The 21,346-nt window shown below is 38.7% G+C and overlaps 1 protein-coding gene across 1 annotated transcript in view; it reads left to right on the top strand.

Moving 5' to 3' along the window:
• DACH2 (dachshund family transcription factor 2) overlaps positions 1–21,346 on the top strand; it is a gene marked incomplete at both ends in the record, with an annotated part of 268,230 nt that overhangs the window by 134,515 nt on the left and 112,369 nt on the right. Inside the window, one exon of the mRNA XM_079541774.1 lies at positions 1,509–1,624. Within this exon, the coding sequence (XP_079397900.1) occupies positions 1,509–1,624 (116 nt within the window). The remainder of the gene's footprint in view (positions 1–1,508; positions 1,625–21,346) is intronic.

Genomic DNA, 21,346 nt, shown 5'->3' on the forward strand with positions numbered 1-21,346 from the left:
ATAGCACTAGCACGGTGTGTGAAAAATGAACACATTAATGGTACCTCTGCGCAGTGTTGCTGGAAGTTGTCTTCATCTAAACACAGAGTTTGTCTTACATTGATGGAGAGCTTTGGCACTGTAAGTTGATGGAGTGAGGTTTAACTGAAATGTCTTTGCGGACTTGAAGTCATTTTGGAAATGCTCTCTATTCAAACCTCATACATTGTTGCAGCTTAGTTACTTCATGCAGTGCTTCACTATGGTTTGTCAAGAGCTCTATTATTCAGCAAAGTAAAAATTGTTTTGATCTAAGGGAAGCAGGAGTACTGTGGCAAACACTAGGAGGTTATATTTTTATTATTTGTCTTGGGAAAGTTGATTCAAATGGTCTTTGCTCTGTAAATCTGTATTATGGTAGCTGTATAGCATGATTTCATGCAGGCGTACTTAAGAGATGAACACGATAGCTAAAAAATAGATACTGTAAATGAATATTCAGGTCTTTAACATTTTGGATTAAAAATCACAGGCATAATTGATAAGGTGGTTGGAGATGGAGTTTTTGGCAGGTTGGGCATACTTGGTTTAACCTGTGTGTGGTAGACAAAACCACAAGTCAGTCTGTGAAGTAATCAGTTTTGGAAAAGCTGAGTATTAAATTAGTGCTGAGTCTTCAGAAATAGTCTGTTAGCTGCCATGATTCAGAACAAGGTGGTTAATATCATAAAGATTGCATTGTGTTGAAATTTGAGTCAGTGTGGCTTTTCAGCTTGCTTGGTGCACGTGCATGGCTCAGACTGGGGAGCAGTTACTGCTGATATCTCTCTCTGTTAGTGACCTGTAGGAGTTGGGAAACCCTTGGCTAGTACATGGATTGTAGAGGTGCATGTGGGTATGCCTCCCTGAAGCCAGGCTGGCTGAGTTGCCGTGGAAGTGCCTGTAAATGGTGGTTATATTCAATTGAACCGGAGCTAATAAATTCCGGTGGACCTAATCTGAATGGCTCTGGTGTCCCCCCAGTCATTGCATCATTAATCTACATTACCCAAAAATCTCCATTTGTGAGATGAGTAAAGCATCTAGTTGCATTTTCAAGACTTTACCAACATGCACATGAATCTCTTGTGCTCTGTTTTGCAGGCAGGAGTACTGAGAAACACGTATTAATTAGCAAGGTAGTGATACATTAGGACTAGAATCTGGATTGTTTTGTTTCTGCTGTTTTAATGGAAGTAAAATGAAAGTTTTCTCATCATTTATGTGACGTAGAGCTCGCAACTGTGTTTACTACAGGTGCTATTTGACAATGTATTGTTAGTTCATTTGAAATCTATGCATTGTATCTATCTAAGCAATCTAAGCAATGTATGCTTAATTGACTGAGGTTTTTTTTTCCTCCTAGGCAAGAACTGCTAATATAATCTCACATATTTTTGATAGTTTGTGTGTTTTATACATATATTATGTATAGTAAGCAAATATTTGAAAAATAAAAAGCATTTTCATTTATCTTCTTGTTTCATCAGCTCACGGCCAGGAAGACCCCCGAAGCGTTCACTCGGAGTTGCGATACAGGAAAATGCACGTCTTCTGCCCCATGGAGTTCCAGGCCTCTTATCACCAGGCCTTATCTCTCCGACAGGTAATAAAATCCATCAGATGATCAGCCTCATCTCTTCATACTGCACCGCAGTTAAAATAAACTAATATTGATCTAAGTGCCTTGTCCTTCATGGCTTTTTCAAGCTTTAGCAGAGGTTACATTATTGGATTTTTTTGAGCGTTCATGAAAATTCTGGTTTGTTGCTGCAGTGACTGAAATCTAGTGGATTTATAATTTAGTTCTTTATTAATTGTAATTTCCTTGCAGGAAATTCCATTAAATGTTATTTTAGTAAAAGGGGAAAAAAAAAAAAAAAAAAAAGAGAAAATGAACAATTGTTTCAGAGAGCCCTGTAGCATGCATTTCTTCCTTTCAAATGCATGTGTGTTTTAGTTCTCATGGGATATGAACAGCGTGGCTAATGTGCATTGTGTTGTAACACTGTTAATGTATGCTGGGAAGATAGCAAAATGCTTTTACGAGATGTAAAAGAAACACTCAGAAAGCAGATAAGTTCATGTTACCACAGTAGATTCTATTTTAATAATCTACATTAAATGTCGTAATATAAAAAGAAGCATAAAAACATGAAATTACAAGCAATCTCTACTCAAAATGTAATGCATGGTGTTTTATTCCACTTTATTATTTATTAGTAAAATCTTAAGTCCCTAATTAAGCTATCTTGATAAGTTTTTTTTTTGTTTTTTTTTTTAATTGATGGTATCCCAAAGACGGGCGAGTTCATTTTGCTAATAAAATCAAGAGGGTACAGCTATATTGACAGACTATATTCCTAACAGTAATTATTTAAATATTCAGGAGGCCTAGCAGTTTTAGGATTACTGTCAAAGTCCAGTGTGAGCATGTTGTATCTCTAACAACAAACTTAAAGGTTTTAGCAGAATGCAGAGAACAGCTCACAGCAATCATAGAATTAAGTGTTTGTCTCTAATGCAATGACTGTGGTCTCTGCTCGCAAAACCTGTTGCAGTGATTGAGTGCCTCAGTGAGTCCCATTGTCCAGGAGAGCGACAAAGCTGAGGACTTTGATTCCTCCTACAACTTCAAGAGTCATGACAATTTCACAGAGAACCAATAACCCCTTTCTGTGAAAATGGAAATAAACATTCTCAAGCAATAGTCAGAGAAACCCGAAATAGTTAATGTAAGTATAAAAAGCCTTTTAGTACAGCCAGATGCCACAGTCAAACAAGTACAACTTCACATACTGTAAATACATGCAGCAGAGTTTGGGAATTGTATGTTACTCTTATAATAACAACTGACAGTTTTAGTATCTCTGTCATGTACTTAGCCCAGGAATTTCATGGGTATTTAATTGTTTGGATTATTACCAATAGCCAGGAGAGCACAAGAGTCACCTACTTGTGAGAAATCTGGAATATTGCGTAGTGCTTTTTCACCTTTTTTTAAATGCACATTAAAGTGTTTCTTTGAATTGGAAAATATTTGGCAAACCCTGTGTTGCACAGTAAAATAGAATCTAGACGCAGCATCTCACATATATTAAGTATTACAGTGCGTGAATAAAAATGTTTAAAGTGTAGTTATTTCTAGACTTTGATTTTTTTTTTGTAGTCTGAAGTGGTGACTGGGACATATCCCACTTCATTTAACTTGTGGAATATTGTGTAAGGAGATTGCCCCCAGGTGCCCCCAAGCTCCCCTTTCAGCTGAGGCCCAGGGTGGCTGCCTTTCTGACCTTGTGAGCTGTATGCGAAAACCTTTGTGTGACCAAATGGCAGAAGTCACACACACTGTGCCTCAAGCAGCTGAAGGAGAGTTCTGCGATTAAGTTGCAGGGAAGAAAAAACACACAATTCCAAAGCATCACTGTCGTTGAGTGCTCAGGTGAGATGGACCCCTGAGGGTGAAGCGTCCTGTAGCCAGCCCGTGGCACAGGTGCTCTGCACCAATGGCTCTGTAGTCTCAGGACTCAGAGCCCCTGAAGTTTTGGTCTTGTTTTGTTCATAAAGAGAAGCAGCACAGGGAAAGTTGGGGTAAGTGCTGAGTAAGGAAGGGTGCCAAAAGAGCCACTTGTAAACTCAGTGGGGGATCTAAGCTGTTGCAAACTTGACGGAGCACCTGGGATATGAAGCCTCCATTAGCTTTATTTATATTTGTTTTCACTTAATTACTGTCTGCTTTCCTCTGGTTGCTTTCAACACTTCTGCAGTTGGATTCTTTCCTTTTGGCTGAGCTAAGAACAAAAAACATTTTAACACTTATTAAAGAACGAAGGCTTTTATACCAGGCTTCTGAGTGGTGGTTAATAGAGTAAAAGTTGCAAGGATATTAAAGTGTTGTGTATCAGCCAAGTGTTAATTTACTTATTTGGGATCTCAATTGTATATGGTTTGCAGATGGTTATGTTAATCTGCCTGCAATATTAAAAAAAAATATTAAATCAGACTCTCTCTTTTTATGTGATCAAGCCATTTTCAGATGGGACCAAATTACCATCAAAACTGTTTTATTCTTCAGATAACTCATTTTGGTAACAGACTCCATGTTAGCAGATGTAGCGTGATTCATCCATCCATTTCACATTCTAGTTTTGCCTCCCCTTTAGTCTGTGGTCTCTATCCATACGTGCTGTTGGTTAGATGGATACGTCTCAAGAAGTTGCTGTTCTGGCCATAGAACTCACACATCTGTCTGTAGAGGGTATTACAAGAATGATGATTAGCAACTTCCTGCAGACTTGGGTGAGCCATCTGCGTTTCCGTTCCTTGAAATGTGCTGTTATTTTCATCACCCATTTGGTTTGTGTCAGTTCAGTTTACATGGTCATTTTCACATAATAAACAGGTAGTTAAATTAGGCATACTGCATTTCCCAGTGCAGAGTATAATTTTTTACATCTTGGCAAAGAGGACTACAGCTACTCTCGTGCAAGAAATTGGGAAAGCAGTTTAAGTGAAGCACCCATGTTTTCAAACACTTCCAGCTACCTTCTGCCTTTGGGGAATGGGAATGTTTGAGGACGAGGCTGGAGCAGCAGGGTGGCTTATCCTGCAGTGACTGAGAACGATGAGGCAGCGTGCCTAGGATGCATGCTGATGGGAAGGGCTTGAGCAAACAGCACAATGACCCTGCCCAAGAGCTGATATTTGAGTACTGTCCATTTTGCATTAGCTTAGGAGAAAGTGTTGTGCTTCCTGTATTGTAGGAAATGTCGAAATCAGCGTGGTGCCCCTGCCTGCTGTGAGGGCAAGGGAAAAATCCCATATGTCAGTGAGGGACAGTTATCAAAGGCTTTCTTCTTTTTCTTCACACAATGCAGTGTGTTGAAGTGACATTAATAGGAGATAAAGCGTTTGGGGTTTTTTTGTTAATGTACAGGGCTTTGTCTTCAATATATCTTAACAAGATGGTTGGGACTTACTGATGGAACTTTTAGGCTCTGAAGCAGTGGTTTACTGTGTGGAGAGAAAGTGAAATCCATTATGTTATTTAAATCAGCAGTTCAGAAAACTGTTGATACGGAGCGAAACTGCTAGAGTAGCTCGATCTTGTCATAGTTGTTCTGCCTGTAATCTAGCTCATACCCAAAAAGGTTTAAAAAAAGCACTGTATGAAGTCTTCATTACAGGTTTTTCTCTATTCAATGTGTTGAAACACTACTATTATTTCTATAAAATAAAAACAGATACTGTTTAGCTGAATAGCTGTTTGTCTAGAGTTTATAAGAAACAATAATTAAAATGTTGACTTGTTTGTGCTGACATGAACAGTTTTTCAGTGTAATTTTAACTTAAAAATAGTTAAGAACGTTGTGAACTGCATAGTTTCAAGATCTGATATTTCAGTGAAATTGCTATTGTAATAGATAAGGCAAATAACATCACTGTGGGACTTAAACAAAAAAACACCGTACAGGATTACGGTAACTTTGTGCATTACTCCAATTCAGCAGTGCTTTTTAGCAGTCACTCAGCCTTTCCAGGGAACAGAGAGAATACAGCAGTATTTGCTGCAGTGTTTGAGCACGTGTATTGGTTGCATCTGTTTAAGAGGAGTGGAGGAGGCCAGAGGCTTCTAACACCTCTGGTTCTCAGTTGTTTGTTATGAAAGTGGGAACGTGGCCATGCAACAGAGCCCTGCTACCTGTGGGAACTCCTCCATGCCACTGCTCCACAGGTCTCCTCCTTGTTTTTTTTTTCCTGAAATGAGTGCAGCCATAGTGCCACTGAGTCTGTGCTGCCTGTGGAACTGGAAGATGTGTCCCGGGTTGAGGAGCAGGGCAGCAGGGGTGTCCTTTAGGACAGGTGCAGTGGGACTGAAAGCAGCAAATCCGTTCCACGTGCTCAGAGAACAGCAGTGCCAAAACCAGGTTCTGAGGGTGTCTGTGTTCTTAAGAAAGTTACTTGAAGAATAAACATTCATTCAGGGTCACTTAACAGAAAATTTATGGATTGATTTCACCTCTTGAGGTGTTAGATGTAGGGCTGCTGTGGCTGGCAGCAGTCCTAGAACCTCTGAGAGCAGATGATCAGAAAGTTAAAGGGAACCTTTTACTTTCTCAAAATACTTCTCTGAGCATTTTTGTATGTTTACTACTATTTCTGCAGCTCATTTCACTGTCTACCGTAATCCTTTTTTTTTTTTCAGTTGTCGTAGATGTCACTTTAAAGTTCCATTTATAATGAGAAACATATGTACAACTTTGTCATTGTTGGCATTACCTGGCTTGGTAGAAATTATTATTTTTAATCGGAGGCAAACATACTGGTTAAGGATACTGCACCACTTCCCTGCCAATGGGGAGCATTAACAGTTTATAAATTGTTCTTGGTGACAATTCAGCAGTGAATTACTTTGATATATATGGCTAATAAATTAATATGATTAAGTTAATGAGTAGTACAAGTGTTGCCAAACTCCACTCGTCGGGCTTTTAATGCTGCTCTGCATTTGCAGCTCTAGCTTCCCCCTGTGGTGAGAGGATCAGTGCTACCTACGCACTGTCATTGTGATAAATGGCATATCCCACAGTGCCCTGCACTCCATCTGCTGTGTCCCCAAAATGAGAAATATTTTATACAAATCACACACTCAGAAGCTCAAAGGACTGTAGAAAGATCTGTTTTTTCAAACTGTAATAAAAATGCATACATCTCTTTAGCAACTCTTCATTTTTACTGTCATAATGAATGCATATAGCTTTGGGAAATGAAAACTCATGTGAGTAACATAGGAAAGTTATCCGCTGCACAGTAAAGCTGACAAATAAGTTACATGCTCACTCTTTTATCATGAAATGTTCCTAGATAAAAAATGATGTTAGAACATCCATTTAACTGGATTTTAAAATTAAAGACCGCATATGCCGCATGATTGAGTACCACCCCATCTTGTGCCAGCACATTTCTGTGCTGAAGGGAGCATGAATTCGAGTGAATGAGGAATTTGGGATTGTATCATTACTCTTTAAAATACAGCCATTCAGTAGAGTTCTGATGATCTGAGTGACCGTGAGTCACTCAGTTCCCCTTTCCTTCCCTGTTTTAATATTTTCTTTCTTTAGAGATCCATTTTTAGTGTCTGATTTATCTGTGTGGGACATTAGGTTTGTGATATATGAATACTTAAAGCTGTTGAGAATTTACTGAATTGTTAACCTTGTTGTAAATTTAATTTACACATAGCCTCAGCTACTAATTATTGTCCAAGAAGTGTGAAACTCAGTAATATACTTTCATTTGTAAGCATTTGAAGATTTTTTATTTTTTTATTTTTTTAATCGATCCTCCTGAATTTATCTTTTGAGATGACAAAGTTAGGCTAAAATGGTCACACTAAGAGAATTAAGACTGGATTCTCTGGGCACGTAGGGCAGGTCTGCTCACAATTTGTCGTGTTTTGCCTGTGGAAGGGAACTGTTTGAAATCATTGGTGCAAGTATCGCATAGCTAACAAAATCAGCACGTTTTCGTCTGTCTGTCCTTATAATCTGTGACATTCTTTCCTACCAATTTTTTTCTTAGCCTGGTGTCCTAAGGCATTGAGGTCTATAATGATCCTGATACCTCTCTGCCTCTCTCCATCACATCTTTAACTGCCTTTGGAACTAGTTGAGCTTTTTCACATTGTCGTGAAATGTCCTAAAGCAAAACATGGTAATGGGAGGTATAAACGATTTGTTATCTTTAGCTCTTTCTGTTATCTGGAGGTTTGGCAATAATAGCAGGACTGTTGTAACTGAAAATTTTCTCCTAGGTTTTATTTTTCTACGTGGTTGTATGATTAAGTTGAACAATTACGTTCTGAAATGTTTTTCACTTGGTAGCTTTATCCAGTATCTCATCAAATGCATTTAAATGCCTTGCGAGTGCTTGTGTAAGAATCCCAGACAACTGCATGTGTTTTATACATTCCTACGTTTTAATGTAAGGGTCTGATTTTCATTTGCTGAAGTTACGATGTTACTGAATAATTTTTATGTTAATGCTAATGGAGAATGGTTTTCTGACGTAGCTGGTTAAGAGGCTCATTGAATGCACGTAGCCAATAATCATCTGGTAACAAATCAAGCTTCTTCAGATTTGGGAATGTTGCTTGGGGTGCCACGTGGTTCGTGCATTCGGAGCAAATTTTGTGCTAGCAACAGAACTAAATTTTCTGGAATACAACATCAGGGACAAGAAGCATGGATCCTTACTGATTGTCTTCCTTGCTTTAGATTTATTCAACAGTATTTCAGACAACCTGGTAAGCTCGAGATAGCTGTGTACAGGTTTTATTCCTATGACTTGAAAGCTGAGGTCTGTCAGAGGTTAGAAACAAAAATTTAATTGTAGGATATGTTTAAATGGATACAGTTGTGACTGGTTTGATGATACATGCCTGGTTGCAGAAAAATGTTGATTCACCACCTATTTACAATGCTAAAGTCTGCTGTATTTAGGTTTGTAATATTCTCTTAAAATGCTGCATTCACATCTAAATTAGATTTGAGTAGTGCAGTTTCCCATAAGAAAACTTAGGCTGTATTATAGCAAAATTCTTGGTGAAACAACACTGTTACAAGTTGTTCAAAAGTATTAAACAGGGAATAAATCACACTGGATTGAAAAGTAAGCATGTGCTATACGTAAATCCAAGTATTTCCATAGATATAATTCTGATCAGTGATTAAGTACTTCCAGTGTAGTTTAACAGCTGCAGTGCTTCAGTCCTTGTCTTGCAGACCTCTGGAGTCCTAAACAAGCACAGTACTTAAGTGTGTTTTTAAAAGTAAGCACACGAGTAATTCCATTGATGTGGATTACATTACTTGTTTGCTTTAACGAGTAAGTGTCTTACTATTTATTAGGACATTTTGGAGATCATGTTCTGTAAGGATTCTTTTGCAAAACTGAATTTGGGAAGTATGTCAGACCACTCCTAACATTCTGCATCCTTCTGTTGTCTTGTGTGAAATAGGGTTCATGAGAAGTAGCAGCATATGATTTGAAAAAAAAAAAGATGGAAAAAATGTTAATCAAAAGATTGCTGAGAGGGAATGATGGAAGATGACAGTTTTGTTCTCTTTGGCCTCATGGAGCAGTTCAGAGTTAGGCGAGTGGCTAACACTTGTGAGTGCAAAGTGATGGGTAGAAATCTTGCTTGTTTGAGGAAAGTGGTTTGCAAAATGCGACTGCAAGTTCTCCCTTTTCAAAGTGTTTCCCTGGTGCAAGGCAGTGACAGCCAGTGGTCTAAATGTGTTATGTGCTGCTGCTGATTTTTGGATTAACCTTTGCATTGAGTTTGTAAAAAGGAGAGTGTAACTCTCTGAGAGGACAAATGTTTTAAATAAAGCAAAGCCTGCTGTGTGTGAATAAGAGGGAACAATGTGAGCCCAGCTATGCAAAGCAGGGAAAAACCTCCCTGGTATTCTGGGGGAGAAGATTTTGGCATATAGTGAGGGCAGAAAGCTGGGATAATAGAGATTAGCAATGAGAGCTGCTTTCCACAAGAGCAGACCTGTGCTGCACAAAGGTGCAGTGGCTGCAGTTGATGTCTCCTCTGGGAAGAAGAATATGCTCTTCTTTCAGCCCTTCCCAAGCAGTACAACATGATGCCAAGTGCTGGCAACAAAACAGGGTTCATGAGGAAAGGAAAGCATTGCTTACTGAGCATTCTAGGGAGGCACATGTTTTAATTTTGGAACTATCATCACTGAAATAGATTTCATTGTCTGATCATCCTCATTAAGTTACTGGAACCATATCAACCTTTCACTGGAAATAAATTCTGATCACATAGACTTTTATTACAGTTAAAATGAACAGATATAAAGAAAAACAAGCTGTCTGAATGAGCCTAGTGTTGTACCCTGCCCTCTTGCTGAAGAGAGAGAACCTCTTCATGCTGGTAGTAACTGATATTATGCTGTCATGTTGTGCCTGTTTGGAAGGTAGGAGGTCTAGAATCTTGGGGGATTCTGTCTAGAAACTGAATTCATCTTCAAATTCATTGCAAAGAGAAGTAATTCCTGAAGCTAACAACTGCGTGTGGCATGAATGTGAAAGGCTTACTTCAGAAAGAAAAGTATTTTATATAATACATGCCTGAATGTACATGACAGACATTTTATTAGGAAAGGAAAGCCTTTATTAAAATATAATGACCTATATTGTTTTTATGTAATCTAATGAATTACAGTGAGAGCCTGAGAAATGAGCTGGAAAAGCTAGAGTACTCTCCCATGAAAGTGAGCTATGATAACCTTTTTGTAATTCTTTTACATGTTGAAAGACTATTTCTACACAGACTTATTAAATTAGGTAAGGTCACCTTTTCATTTTATTAACAGATTAGGTTTGCAAGGGACGCAAAGAAGGATAAGAATGGCTTCAATAGGTACAACAACTGGAAAAGGAAAGTTCAGGAGGGTGTTCATTCCCTGGTGAGCAACACAGGCAGGCTGGTAACAGTGGATAATGGGAAGGCTGAGTTATTCAACAACTTTTTTGCCTCAGTCTTCACTGGCAACAGCTGTAAATACAGCCCTCAAGCAAATGGGTTGGAAGGTGGGAACTGGGAGAGCCATAACCCCTTCCTGCTGTAAGCAAAGATAAGATTTGAGACCAGTTAAGGAACCTGAACATCCGTATGTCTATGGGCCCCAATGAGATACATCCCAGAGGCCTGAGGGAATTTGCTGGCATAGTTGCCAAGTCACTGTCAATGACATGTGAAAAAGTCGGGTGGTCAGGTGAAGTCCCTGTGGCTGGAAAAAAGGCAGCATTGCATCCATTTATAAGAAGGGTAGAAAGGATGAACTACCAACTTGTTATCCTCACCTCAGTGTCAGAGATGATGGGGCAGATACTGATAGCTGTGATAAGGCATATGGAAGAGAGGGAATTTGGTATCGCCAATTATCTCCAGCATGGCTTCACCAAGGGCAGGTTCTGCCACGCCAACTTTGTCACTTTTTATGATGGTTTAACTGTATCGGTGGGCTAGGGAATTGATTTCATCCGTCTGGATGTTAGTAAGGCATTTGACATGGTCCCTGATAGCATCCTTCTCTCCAAATTGGAAATAGGGAATTGATGGGTGGACTGTTCGATGGGTGAGGAACTGGTTGTGAGATTGTACCCAGGGAGTAGTGGTCAATGGCTCAACATCTGAATGGAGATCAGTGACGAGTGATGTCTCCCGTGCTCTGTAACTTCTTCAACAGTAATGTCAACAGTGGGATTGAGTGCACTGTCAGCAAGCTTGCAGATAGCACCAAGCTGCGTGGTGCAGCTGACACAGCCAAGCGACAGGATGCCATCCAGACAGACCTAGACAGGCTCAAGCAGTGGGCCCAGGAGAACCTCATGAGGTTAAGTACATTCAAGTGCAAGGTCTTTCACCTGGGTTGTGGGAACCTCTACTGTTTGTACAAACTGGGGAACGTAAGGATGGATCTGGATAGGATCTGGAGGTACTAGTGGATGGCAACCTGGATATGAGTCAGCAATGTGCCCTTGCTGCCTAGAAAGTCGACTATATCCTGGGCTGCATCCAAAGCAGCATGGCCAGAGGGTTGAGGGAGGTGATCCTGCCCTTCTATTTTGCTCTGGTGACACCTCACCTTGAGCATTGCATCCAGATGTGGAGTCCTCAGTGCAGGAGAGATATGGACCTGTTGGAGTGCATACAGAGGAGGACTGCAAAAACGATTCTAGGGCTGGAATACTTCCCCTAACAGACTGGGAGAGCTGAGGTTCTTCAACCTGGAGAACAGAAGGCTCTGTGTAGACCTGACAGTGGCCTTTCAGTGTCTAAAGGGGGGCTGTAAGAAAGGAAGGGACAGACTATTTAGCAAGATCTGTTGTGACAGGACAAGGAGGAATTGTTACAAGCTAAAAGAGGGGAGATCTAGATTGAACATAAGGATGTAGTTTTTTTACAGTAAGGGTGATGAGACAGTGAAACAGGTTGCCCAGATTGGTGGTGGAAGCTCTGTCCTTAAGACACAGTCAGGTTGGACCAGGCTCTGAGCAACACTTTTTGAGCTGTAGGTGCCCCTATTCATCACAGAGGAGTCAGATTAGATAAACTTTAAAGGTCTCTTCCAGCTCAAGCGATTCTGTGATTATATGACCATGGACTTTCATATTGAAAAATGTGGGTAAAAGAAGCAGTAACTTATATCAAGTAGAGAATAGGTTGTAAAAATGTGAAATCATTTAATACAAGTTGTGTCTTTGTTTTTACTGATGCACAGTTGTTTAAAAAAAAAAAAAAACTTAATTACTGTTTTTCACATTTGCATATTGATTGAATGTGCTTTAATAATAATGATATTTCTAAGTAGATTATCTTTCCTGACTGGTGGAGTGTTAATGTAATATTTGCATAAAGGGAAAGTACTCCACAGTAATACAGGCTTCTGTTCTTCTAACATACAGCGTGCAGTCATTACTTTGAAAGGTTAGCTATAAATAATAACCAGTGAAACTGGTCATGTGCTTGAAGATGAGCACTTTTATTGCATTTACCAGTCTTAACCCTGTTTAGCAGGCAAGAATAAAACTAACATCATGTCATCCAAGTTGCCTTCCCACATCTCCGCATGGATATGTATGCATAGAAAAGGTAGAGTACTTCAGGCTACAGGCAGTAACATAAAGTATGAAAAAGAGAATTATATTTAAAAGGCGTTACATAAATGTAATGCAAAATCTTGCTGTAACTGTTTATGAATAATTTTAGTCAAGTCTAATTAATACAGAAAATGTCACATATCCTGTCTCTAAGAACTACCTTTTTTTTTTTTTTTTTCTTTCTGTATTTGCATCTGTCAAAAATAAGATTTAAGAACACACACAAAACAAAAGTGAAAGTAATCCGTAAGCTGTTTGGTATATGTAATAGAACATCCCATCAGCAGCCACAAACTTTGTGTAAACAAAGGAGCAAATGGGGTAGAACACTTACATATTGCATATGAGGTTTCAGATGAAAACGATGTACAGATGCTGCTAAATCCTGCTGTTGTTAACAGCTCAGTAGTTCTGCACACATAGGCAGAAAACACTGTTCTTGCTACTCGAGGCGCGCAGGCGGGGTGCAGCGGAGTGCAGTTGACTTGGCCCTGGCAATCGCAGAGCAGGTGACTTGATTACACTGAAATCAGGCAGAAAATGTCCTCTTCTGGCCACTCGAGTGAATCAGTCAAATTATCGAGTGGCAAAACTAATTCTGTGCCTTGGGCCATCAGAGCTGCCACTTCCTATAAGTCAAGCCTTCATTTAGTGTGAAATTGTTTTTTATTTTATTCTCTTTCATTTATTATGCTTATTTCAGCTAATCCACTTAGTGAATGTAAATTACTCGGGATCACGGAGGTGTTTCAGATGCACAGCCTTCTCTTGGTGCACTGATGAAATATGAGTGCTCTCCTTTTAAGGAAGTCCCAACTCCGTTAGGAGCTACACAGTTAAAAGTAGTGTTTTACTTTTTCAATGAGACTGAAATGAGGAGAAGAGTTTAAGCGTAATATAAAATTCAAAAAAAATGCATTTTTCTGAGCTTTCCTTTAAAAGCAGATATAATTCACGTGGGTCATTGTAGGAACTGGAAACAAATTTCCTATGAACTGTGGGTCGTTAAGTACCAGTTAATTTGAAAGAGTTTAACAGAACAAGTTGGAGGACAGTGAATATGTTTTCAGCATCAAAATATTACCTTAAGTTCTGGCAAGAGAAAAAGCTATGATATGATTAAAGTTCACATGCAGGTGATGTACCCTAGGCAATACTTGTGTTATGTGTTTCTGTCCAAATGGCAATCCCTCATTTGAGTGTGCCCTCTGGTACACAGCATTAACATTTTCCAATAAAAAAAGAGCAAAACATATGGAGTCTTTTACTTCAAGCAAAGAAAAAATCAAAAAGAGTAATGAGAATAAAATGTAAAATGCCCAGGGTGATGGGTGAAGCAAGCCGCAGGGGTTTCCTACAGCAGACGCTATGAGAACAGAAGATCAAAAGTACCTACAAGGTGACCCCTGCAAGCATGTAAGTACAGGTTTCCTTTATGTGTAAGCTGAAAAATACATACATACTTACATATGTGTACATATGTATATAAACATAGGCTAAAAAAAAGAGATGTGGTTCAGTATAAACCAGATACATTGCTTTAACTCACTTGCACCCATTGCTCTGAGCTGATAAGAGTCTTGAGCAGATATGAAAGGACTTGAAGGTTGGAAGGAAGTAATCAGAGCCTCGAAAAGTTGAAAGGATCATACTGTGATTAAGATGGATGCATTGCTGACAGTGTCAGACCAACAGCTGCTAAATCTATGAGACACTTGAAAGAGTCTCTCAATTTTGTTATATATGGGAGTCGATAGGTTATTTGGGCTAACAACACCCTATTATTCAAATTTAGCTGACCCAGAAAGCCATGACATCTTTCAGTGGCAATTCAGAGGGTTTTGCCATTTAGGTAGTGGTTTTTGATATTTCCTAGTACAAAATTTTTCTGTGTAGTCTCATATGACATATGGATATATTGATCTTGGATTTTTTTCCTGAAATGTATTAGCTTAGTCTGTATGGGGCTTCAGAAGGCTATTTTGTACTTGCATCTGGTTGGATTGTTAGAAAGTTCTCACTTGAATCTCCTTTTCAGACCTAGAAAACATTATAGCAGTTAACCAAAATTACTTTTGCCATTCTGTTTTGGTGCTGCTTCCTTATTGTTTTTGATTATGGGTAATACTTTTTTTTTTTTTACTAGCTTATTAATCCTATCTACTAGGTAAGTTTGAGTCCTAATCCTGCTGAGAATTTGTATTCATTGATTGAAAGCTTTCTGTGTACACAGTGCTTAAGAAAATACCCTGAGAATAGTTTTTTGCTCATTGATATGACGATGTCCTTCCCTTTCTGATATGTCTCTCTTGATCTCCATTTTTCATGGCAGCATATTACTCTGCCTTTCCTCTTTATTTTTTTGTCCTTGACTTTTATGTCTACACGACAATTTGTGCTGACCTTGAGGTTGCCCTCAATTAGCCGAGCCATTTCGGTATCATGGCCCACACCAAAATCCTGTGCAACGTGCTTTTTACTTGAGAGGCAGAGCCATCCTAGAAACTGTTTTGTGACCGTTTTTCTTTCCCTTTCAAGTCAGTGTTTATTTCCAGGCAATAAAAAAAAGGAGTGATACAAAAGAGATAGAAATCGGAAGCAATAAATCATAGCGGCACTTCTGGTAGGTTTCCTGTGCTCGTGCCTCCAGTGTCTGTGCCATCTGCAAAAAGAGGAGGATTAGAGAAGGTTGGGATGAGGTGTATAAATCTTATCCCTGAAAGTTCAGGAAACCTCTCAGGATCCAAAGGATGACTGCCAGGGATCATGCACAGGAATTTGACAGGTGGAGTGGTGGGTTAGGCTGCCTACGTGTTTGACCCTAAATATTGTGGGTGTTGGATTGTCTGGACTGCAGCATATTATGGGTTCTTTTCTCTGCCATTGCTGATGGAAATCCGGTATATGGAGGCCTGAGTTAGCTAGTCTTCCTGTTAGGAATGTTTTGTTTTCTCAATTTGAGTAATTGTATCCAATCTACAGAGAAAATGCTTGTGAGCAAAAGAATATATAAGTATCTTACTTTGGTTAGTTTTAATTTTGCTTAATATTTTGTTCAGTGTGTGAAGGAAGATAAGAAGCCTTTCCCAGGGCTCTTAAACATTAGAACTTAAAGGGAATGCTTAAAGCATCTTCCAATGCAAGGTGCATGGATGCTGGCAACAGACCAGAGTAGGGTCATCTGGCATCCAGTCCCCATTGTTCCATTTTCCAGTACGTTTGGATTCTGAATTTTGGATGTATTACTTTTCACTTTTTACTTCTTATTTCTTCTTCTCTAGAATGATATCAGCAGTTGGTTTATAGCGCGTGGGTAATGACCAGCTTGGTTAGCCAAGATCTATGAATTACTTTATTGATAGAGAATGTGTATTACTTTAAGGTCATGGCTGGAGATTGGGGGTTGGAACTTGCGGATCCTTGGGGTCCTTTTCAACCCGAGTCATTCTAACATTACATATGTCTTTAAAGAATCTTGCATTCAATTTCGGGGCATTCTCATTGCAAGAAGAGAAGAGTGAAAGCAGACTTTTATGTTGAAATAGTGGTGAGCTATTGTAGATTAATTAAAATTACAGTCCATCAACATTTGCATTCTATTTGGGATGTCAGTTCTAGTAAGCTTTTTAAAAATGTAGTGGTGCAAATGGAAAAGTTTCAGCAAATATTAAATGTAACAATGAAGACTTTTGTTCCCCATTAAACCATTTCTTGATGTTTCCCGATAGATTTTCATCTAAACACTTGCTAATCCCAGAGCTCTGACAGGCAAGGCCTGCTGAATTAGGCCAACCACTGCTACAAATAGCTACTGCACATGAAACAGTAATCATTGCTTTCCAGTCTATTATTAGATTAACTTCATAGGGATTGCTTTTTTCTCCTGTGAGTTGATGCATAAATGACATGCTTTACCCTCCAATAAATCTAACAGCAGAGTGGCTGTGACATGATGTTCATACCCCTTAGTCCCATGACAGATTATTTTTGATTGCTGCAGAAGTTTACAGCAGCTTGAAACCATTAGAATTTAAAGGCATCATTGAAATTTTACAGTGTACCTGACTCAGACACAACTGGGCTAGTGCTGAAGGAAGTTTGTAGGGTATGGGCTCCACTTTGTGATTAGTTGTCACAAGGTACCTAGTCACACTGAGCCTGGCTGTCATTCAGAGCAGGTAAATACTTCTACGATGCTTCACCTTCACGATCTTTCCTTGGAGAATCCAGCTTTCTGTGCATAATGCTCCTAAGCTTGGAACCTCCATCTAGAGACAGTGGTGGCTGTTGAACCCATGTGGAAACAATATTTGGTACACACAGTGCTTGGTACTTCTGTGGATGAACTTACTGAAACTTATTGAACTGACGCTGCTGATTAAGCCCTGTAAGGATGTTTGTATAAGTGGAAGTTTGTGTTCCTAAAGGGTGAAGTTCAGTGTTGCTAACATATATGTGCTAGTAATGGTTTTTTTTCCAGATTTAAGAACTTTGTTTTTTCCTGATGAAACTCAGGTAAAGCTCGCAAAGCTCAAGACTGTTCAGATCCGAGGTGTTTACTGCTATTTATATCTCATGTGAATTAATAACTAGTTGGTTCTGATCTTAAACTGTGTTCATCCATTGTTTCGTACATCTGTGTAAAATCTGCTACTTTTATATATAAGGAAAACAATTATAAAATTGTGAAGTTAGTAGGAATGTGCACCAGTTTCCATGGATGTGTGTTTGTACTTATCAGATAATCATCATGTCAAACTGATCTCTGGAGATTTCCTTAAAACCCTACATAGATTGCTGCGCTATTTTGTGCAGTTCCTAACAGAATGTTTTGTTTTGTTTCATCTAATAGCTTGGACAAAGTGATTGAAACTACGTATGTTCTTAACTTGTGGTCTGTGATAGTTATGTCCAGAAGATTAAAGTTGGTGAATCTGGTACCAGGTTTAGAGCTAACCTTAACACAGATCTGCTGTAGCCTCATGGGACCAATACAGTTTTTAAGTAATGCCATAATAGAGAATAAAACATGAAAATATTGTGGATTATACGTATTCCTGGAAGCCAAATGCGGAATTTTCAAAAGAAAGCTTGAAGGTATTTGCTCTATTTAAAAACTAGCAACCAAAACAGAACAGAATACCTGTTTAGTATTTGCATGTACCAAGACCCTTACTGAGTTGGTTATCAGCTGTGCACATGTTCAAGCCAGCTTTTTCTGAACGCTTTTTAGCTTAACTGTCCTCTAAGAGAAAATCGACAAAAAGACGATCTGGTAACAAGAATGCTTTGTGGAATGCCCAAGCTCCATGTTTTTGTGTAGCAGTGTGCTTATGATACGCTCTTTTTGGAAATAGGACTGATTCTATTAAGGTAAAATATTTACTCCTTAAGAGGTGAATAATAATAATAATGGAAACATGGTAAGGCATTTGGGATTTCTAAATGTGAACTTTTCCTACAGAACCTCGAGTGTTAAAGACTGTGCTCGTTAACTTAGGAAAGAAAATTAGTACCTTCTGTACCCAAGCTCATATTAAATTTGGTCTTACTAGAACTTGAAATTTGACCTCCGGTCTCGCAGCATTCTTGAACAGGCTGCGGGTCTGAGCTCTGTGATGTTGTTGGTACATATATTTGATTACCTAACTTAAATGTAGTTGGGATTGGCCTACACAATGTTGTTACAACAGCATATGGGTGGTTTTGATGGTACTGGGCTTGCCTATTATGTGTGACCTCTTTTCTTTGTCTCCACATGGGTATTTTTACTTACTTTGTGATCTTTGGCTTTCTAAATGATAATGAAATTATAATCAATTAAGATCTGACTCACAAGACATGAAATAAAAGGTGCTGACAGTACCATATCATTTCGGAATTACGCCATTCTTTTTCTGACCTGTGAGAGACAAAACTGAAGGGAATTGAGGATTAATCCGTTTCTTGTGTCCATACGTAACCTTGCCACATGTGGATTAGATCTTCTCTGCACCTGTAATATAATGTTTTCCTCATGCTGAAGCATAATACCTTAACTAAAACCACAGCAGCTTTCTGATGACTTCAAAGGAATCAAAAAACATATTCAGGTTGAAAGCATTTTATTGTTTGTAATTTTTAGCTTAGTGCATATTAAATGTAATAACTGATGAGTTTAGTAGAATAATCTCTTACCATATGCGAGAAACATGCTTCATAAAGTTATATACATCTTTAAGAACTGTTAACTTCTATAGAATTTGCTGCAACAAATCATGATGAGAATGTCTTAGACTTGTGTTTTCAATTGAGGTTCCAACATTTGGTTAAAGTCTATTCTGTACTTCTATCATCTCATAATTTCCTCCAGAGAAAATAGAGAACAATCTTCATGTTGGGTGGGAGGATGAGGGAATCGTAATTGAAACCATGTAATAAAAAGGTAATTTAGCAAAACTATTAGTTTTTGGTTTCTTTACTATTTTAAGCCTATTATTTTTAAAATTACTTCTGTATTAAAAAGGCTGTAAAACTGCAGTGGATGTCAGCACATTGCATCTTAATTCTCATTTTCCTTTGCATGAATAGTAAAATCTTTATAAATTGCAAACTAAAATTAATTGAATAAGCTTCAGTTGAACATTTTTATGTTTCAGTTTGAATTAAAAAATATATATATATTGTAGACTTCTTAAAGAACATTTAATGGTTTCCAACATGGACCACACCTCGAGTGCGGTACAGGAAGAAAGTGCTGATGGAGAAAAACAAAATCCAAGAGCAATGTTAATTAGTATTGTGTTCATAGCTGTGTTTATAGCTGTAATATAGTTGCTAACACCCATATCTATTTCTTGATCATACTTCTCCATCCAGTAAAGAGCCGTTATCAGCAGCAACTTCAGCCATACAGCCAATAAGTTGCACCAGTTCTGTGTGTAGGGCTACCTGGAGAAATATGGGCAGATGATTTTTCTTGCCAGGTCACTTACAAGCATCCCAGTTCCAAGGCCCTCAAAAAGAGGAGCTTTATATTCCATTGATAAGGCAGGGTAATGTTAAAGCAAAGAAGGTAGTTGGCAAAGCTGGAGCAGGAGAACAGAATGCTGCTGCTGTGCAGAGCTTCTTGTTTAGGCAATCAGTTTGTGCTTGATTTGGTTTGGGTTTGGTTTGGTTTTGGCTCTTCAGTGGATTCACTCCCAGCTATAAGCTGTGATTGTAGTATGCTGGTAGACTGGGAATCAGTGCTTAACAGGAATCGTCCCCTAGCCATCCCCTCAATTCTCTTCTGGGTCATCTTTTCTTGGGTATCTTCTTTAATCACGGGGATGCTAGTCAATTGTATGCTTGCAGCATTTGCAGATTGACAGCAGCTATGAAATTGGGAAGGGAGGTTCAGGATTCAAAATGATCTCGATAGATTGAAGAGGTGATTTGAGACTGACAAGATGAAATTCGATAAATGTAACAACAGAATGTGGCGTCTGGGAAGGAGAAATGTGCATAAATATAGACTGCAATATACCTGTCCAAGAAACTGAAGGAGAAGAAAGAATCTGTTAAAATGGATTGCATATGGAATGGATTGCTTGTGGTTTGTTTGATTTTTTGTAAGAAGCTTGTCCTTATTCTGGGTGTAGTGATAATGTGTGACTGTGCTGATCGTATATTTCAAGGGAAGCTGCAATATAGGTATAGATAGAGCTAAGCATCACACTTCTGGAAAGGAGCAGATCCTCCTCACTCTTCAGGGTTTTGTGGTATCTCTTACAGTGCAACGATGGAGTCTTGTTGTATGCTGTGGGTTTTACAGCGTGAGATGAGGTGAAACAGGACTGTGACAGATAGTCACTGTAAAGGCTGAATACAGAATATAAACAAATTTTCTGCATGTCTGTAAGATATCAAATGCTTCGTGTAACAGCAGGAGTGCTAGGTGTTGTTTAGTGCCTGAGCTGGAAGCAGTCTTTCCTTCAGTTTCTGAAGAAATACCAAGGCTTAAGGTACTGCTTACCTTTTCTAGACTATCTTGGTTGTTAATAGATGGCAGGCTCTGAAAGTGCCCCTGTTTTCTCAAGTTCAGTTGAAAACAGCTACAATGTAGCCATTATGTATTTAAAAAAAAAACCCAAAACTATTAAATTGCATGCAGTATCAAGTAGGTTATCTTTCAGTCATTGGAAAGCGTTCTTTTGAAGTATTAACCACATTCTCTTAAATTGCTCTACAATTTTCACAGTTTTATGATTTTCAGGAAATCCAATATGTATTTAAAAGCACAAATGACTGTAGCAGCAGGTTGTTTGCAGGAAATGATGAAACACGGTCTCTACTCTTTATAGTAGTTATCATATTCCCACCCCAGTTGACTGTAGGTTGCTTGGAGAGTGTGTAGGAACCTTGTGGACTCATGTCTTGATGCCTCAGTCTTCTAAAGCTGGAAGGTCTGCAGAATATGTGTAGATAAAATATATAGACTTTGTATGAGTTTAAAAAAGAAATTCAGCAGCTCTTGGAAATTTTTTTTCAACTCTGGTTATTTTTGGCTGAACTTAAGTTTAACTGTCTATATTTGCTTACATATATCTCTCTGTAATAAAGGCCAGAAGCAATGACAGCTTGCATTACATGCTAGCAAGCTCTGTGAAGGGTTCATACACTTGGA

This window comes from Tetrao urogallus (assembly GCF_951394365.1).
Source record: "Tetrao urogallus genome assembly, chromosome: 13".
Lineage (NCBI taxonomy): Eukaryota > Metazoa > Chordata > Aves > Galliformes > Phasianidae > Tetrao > Tetrao urogallus.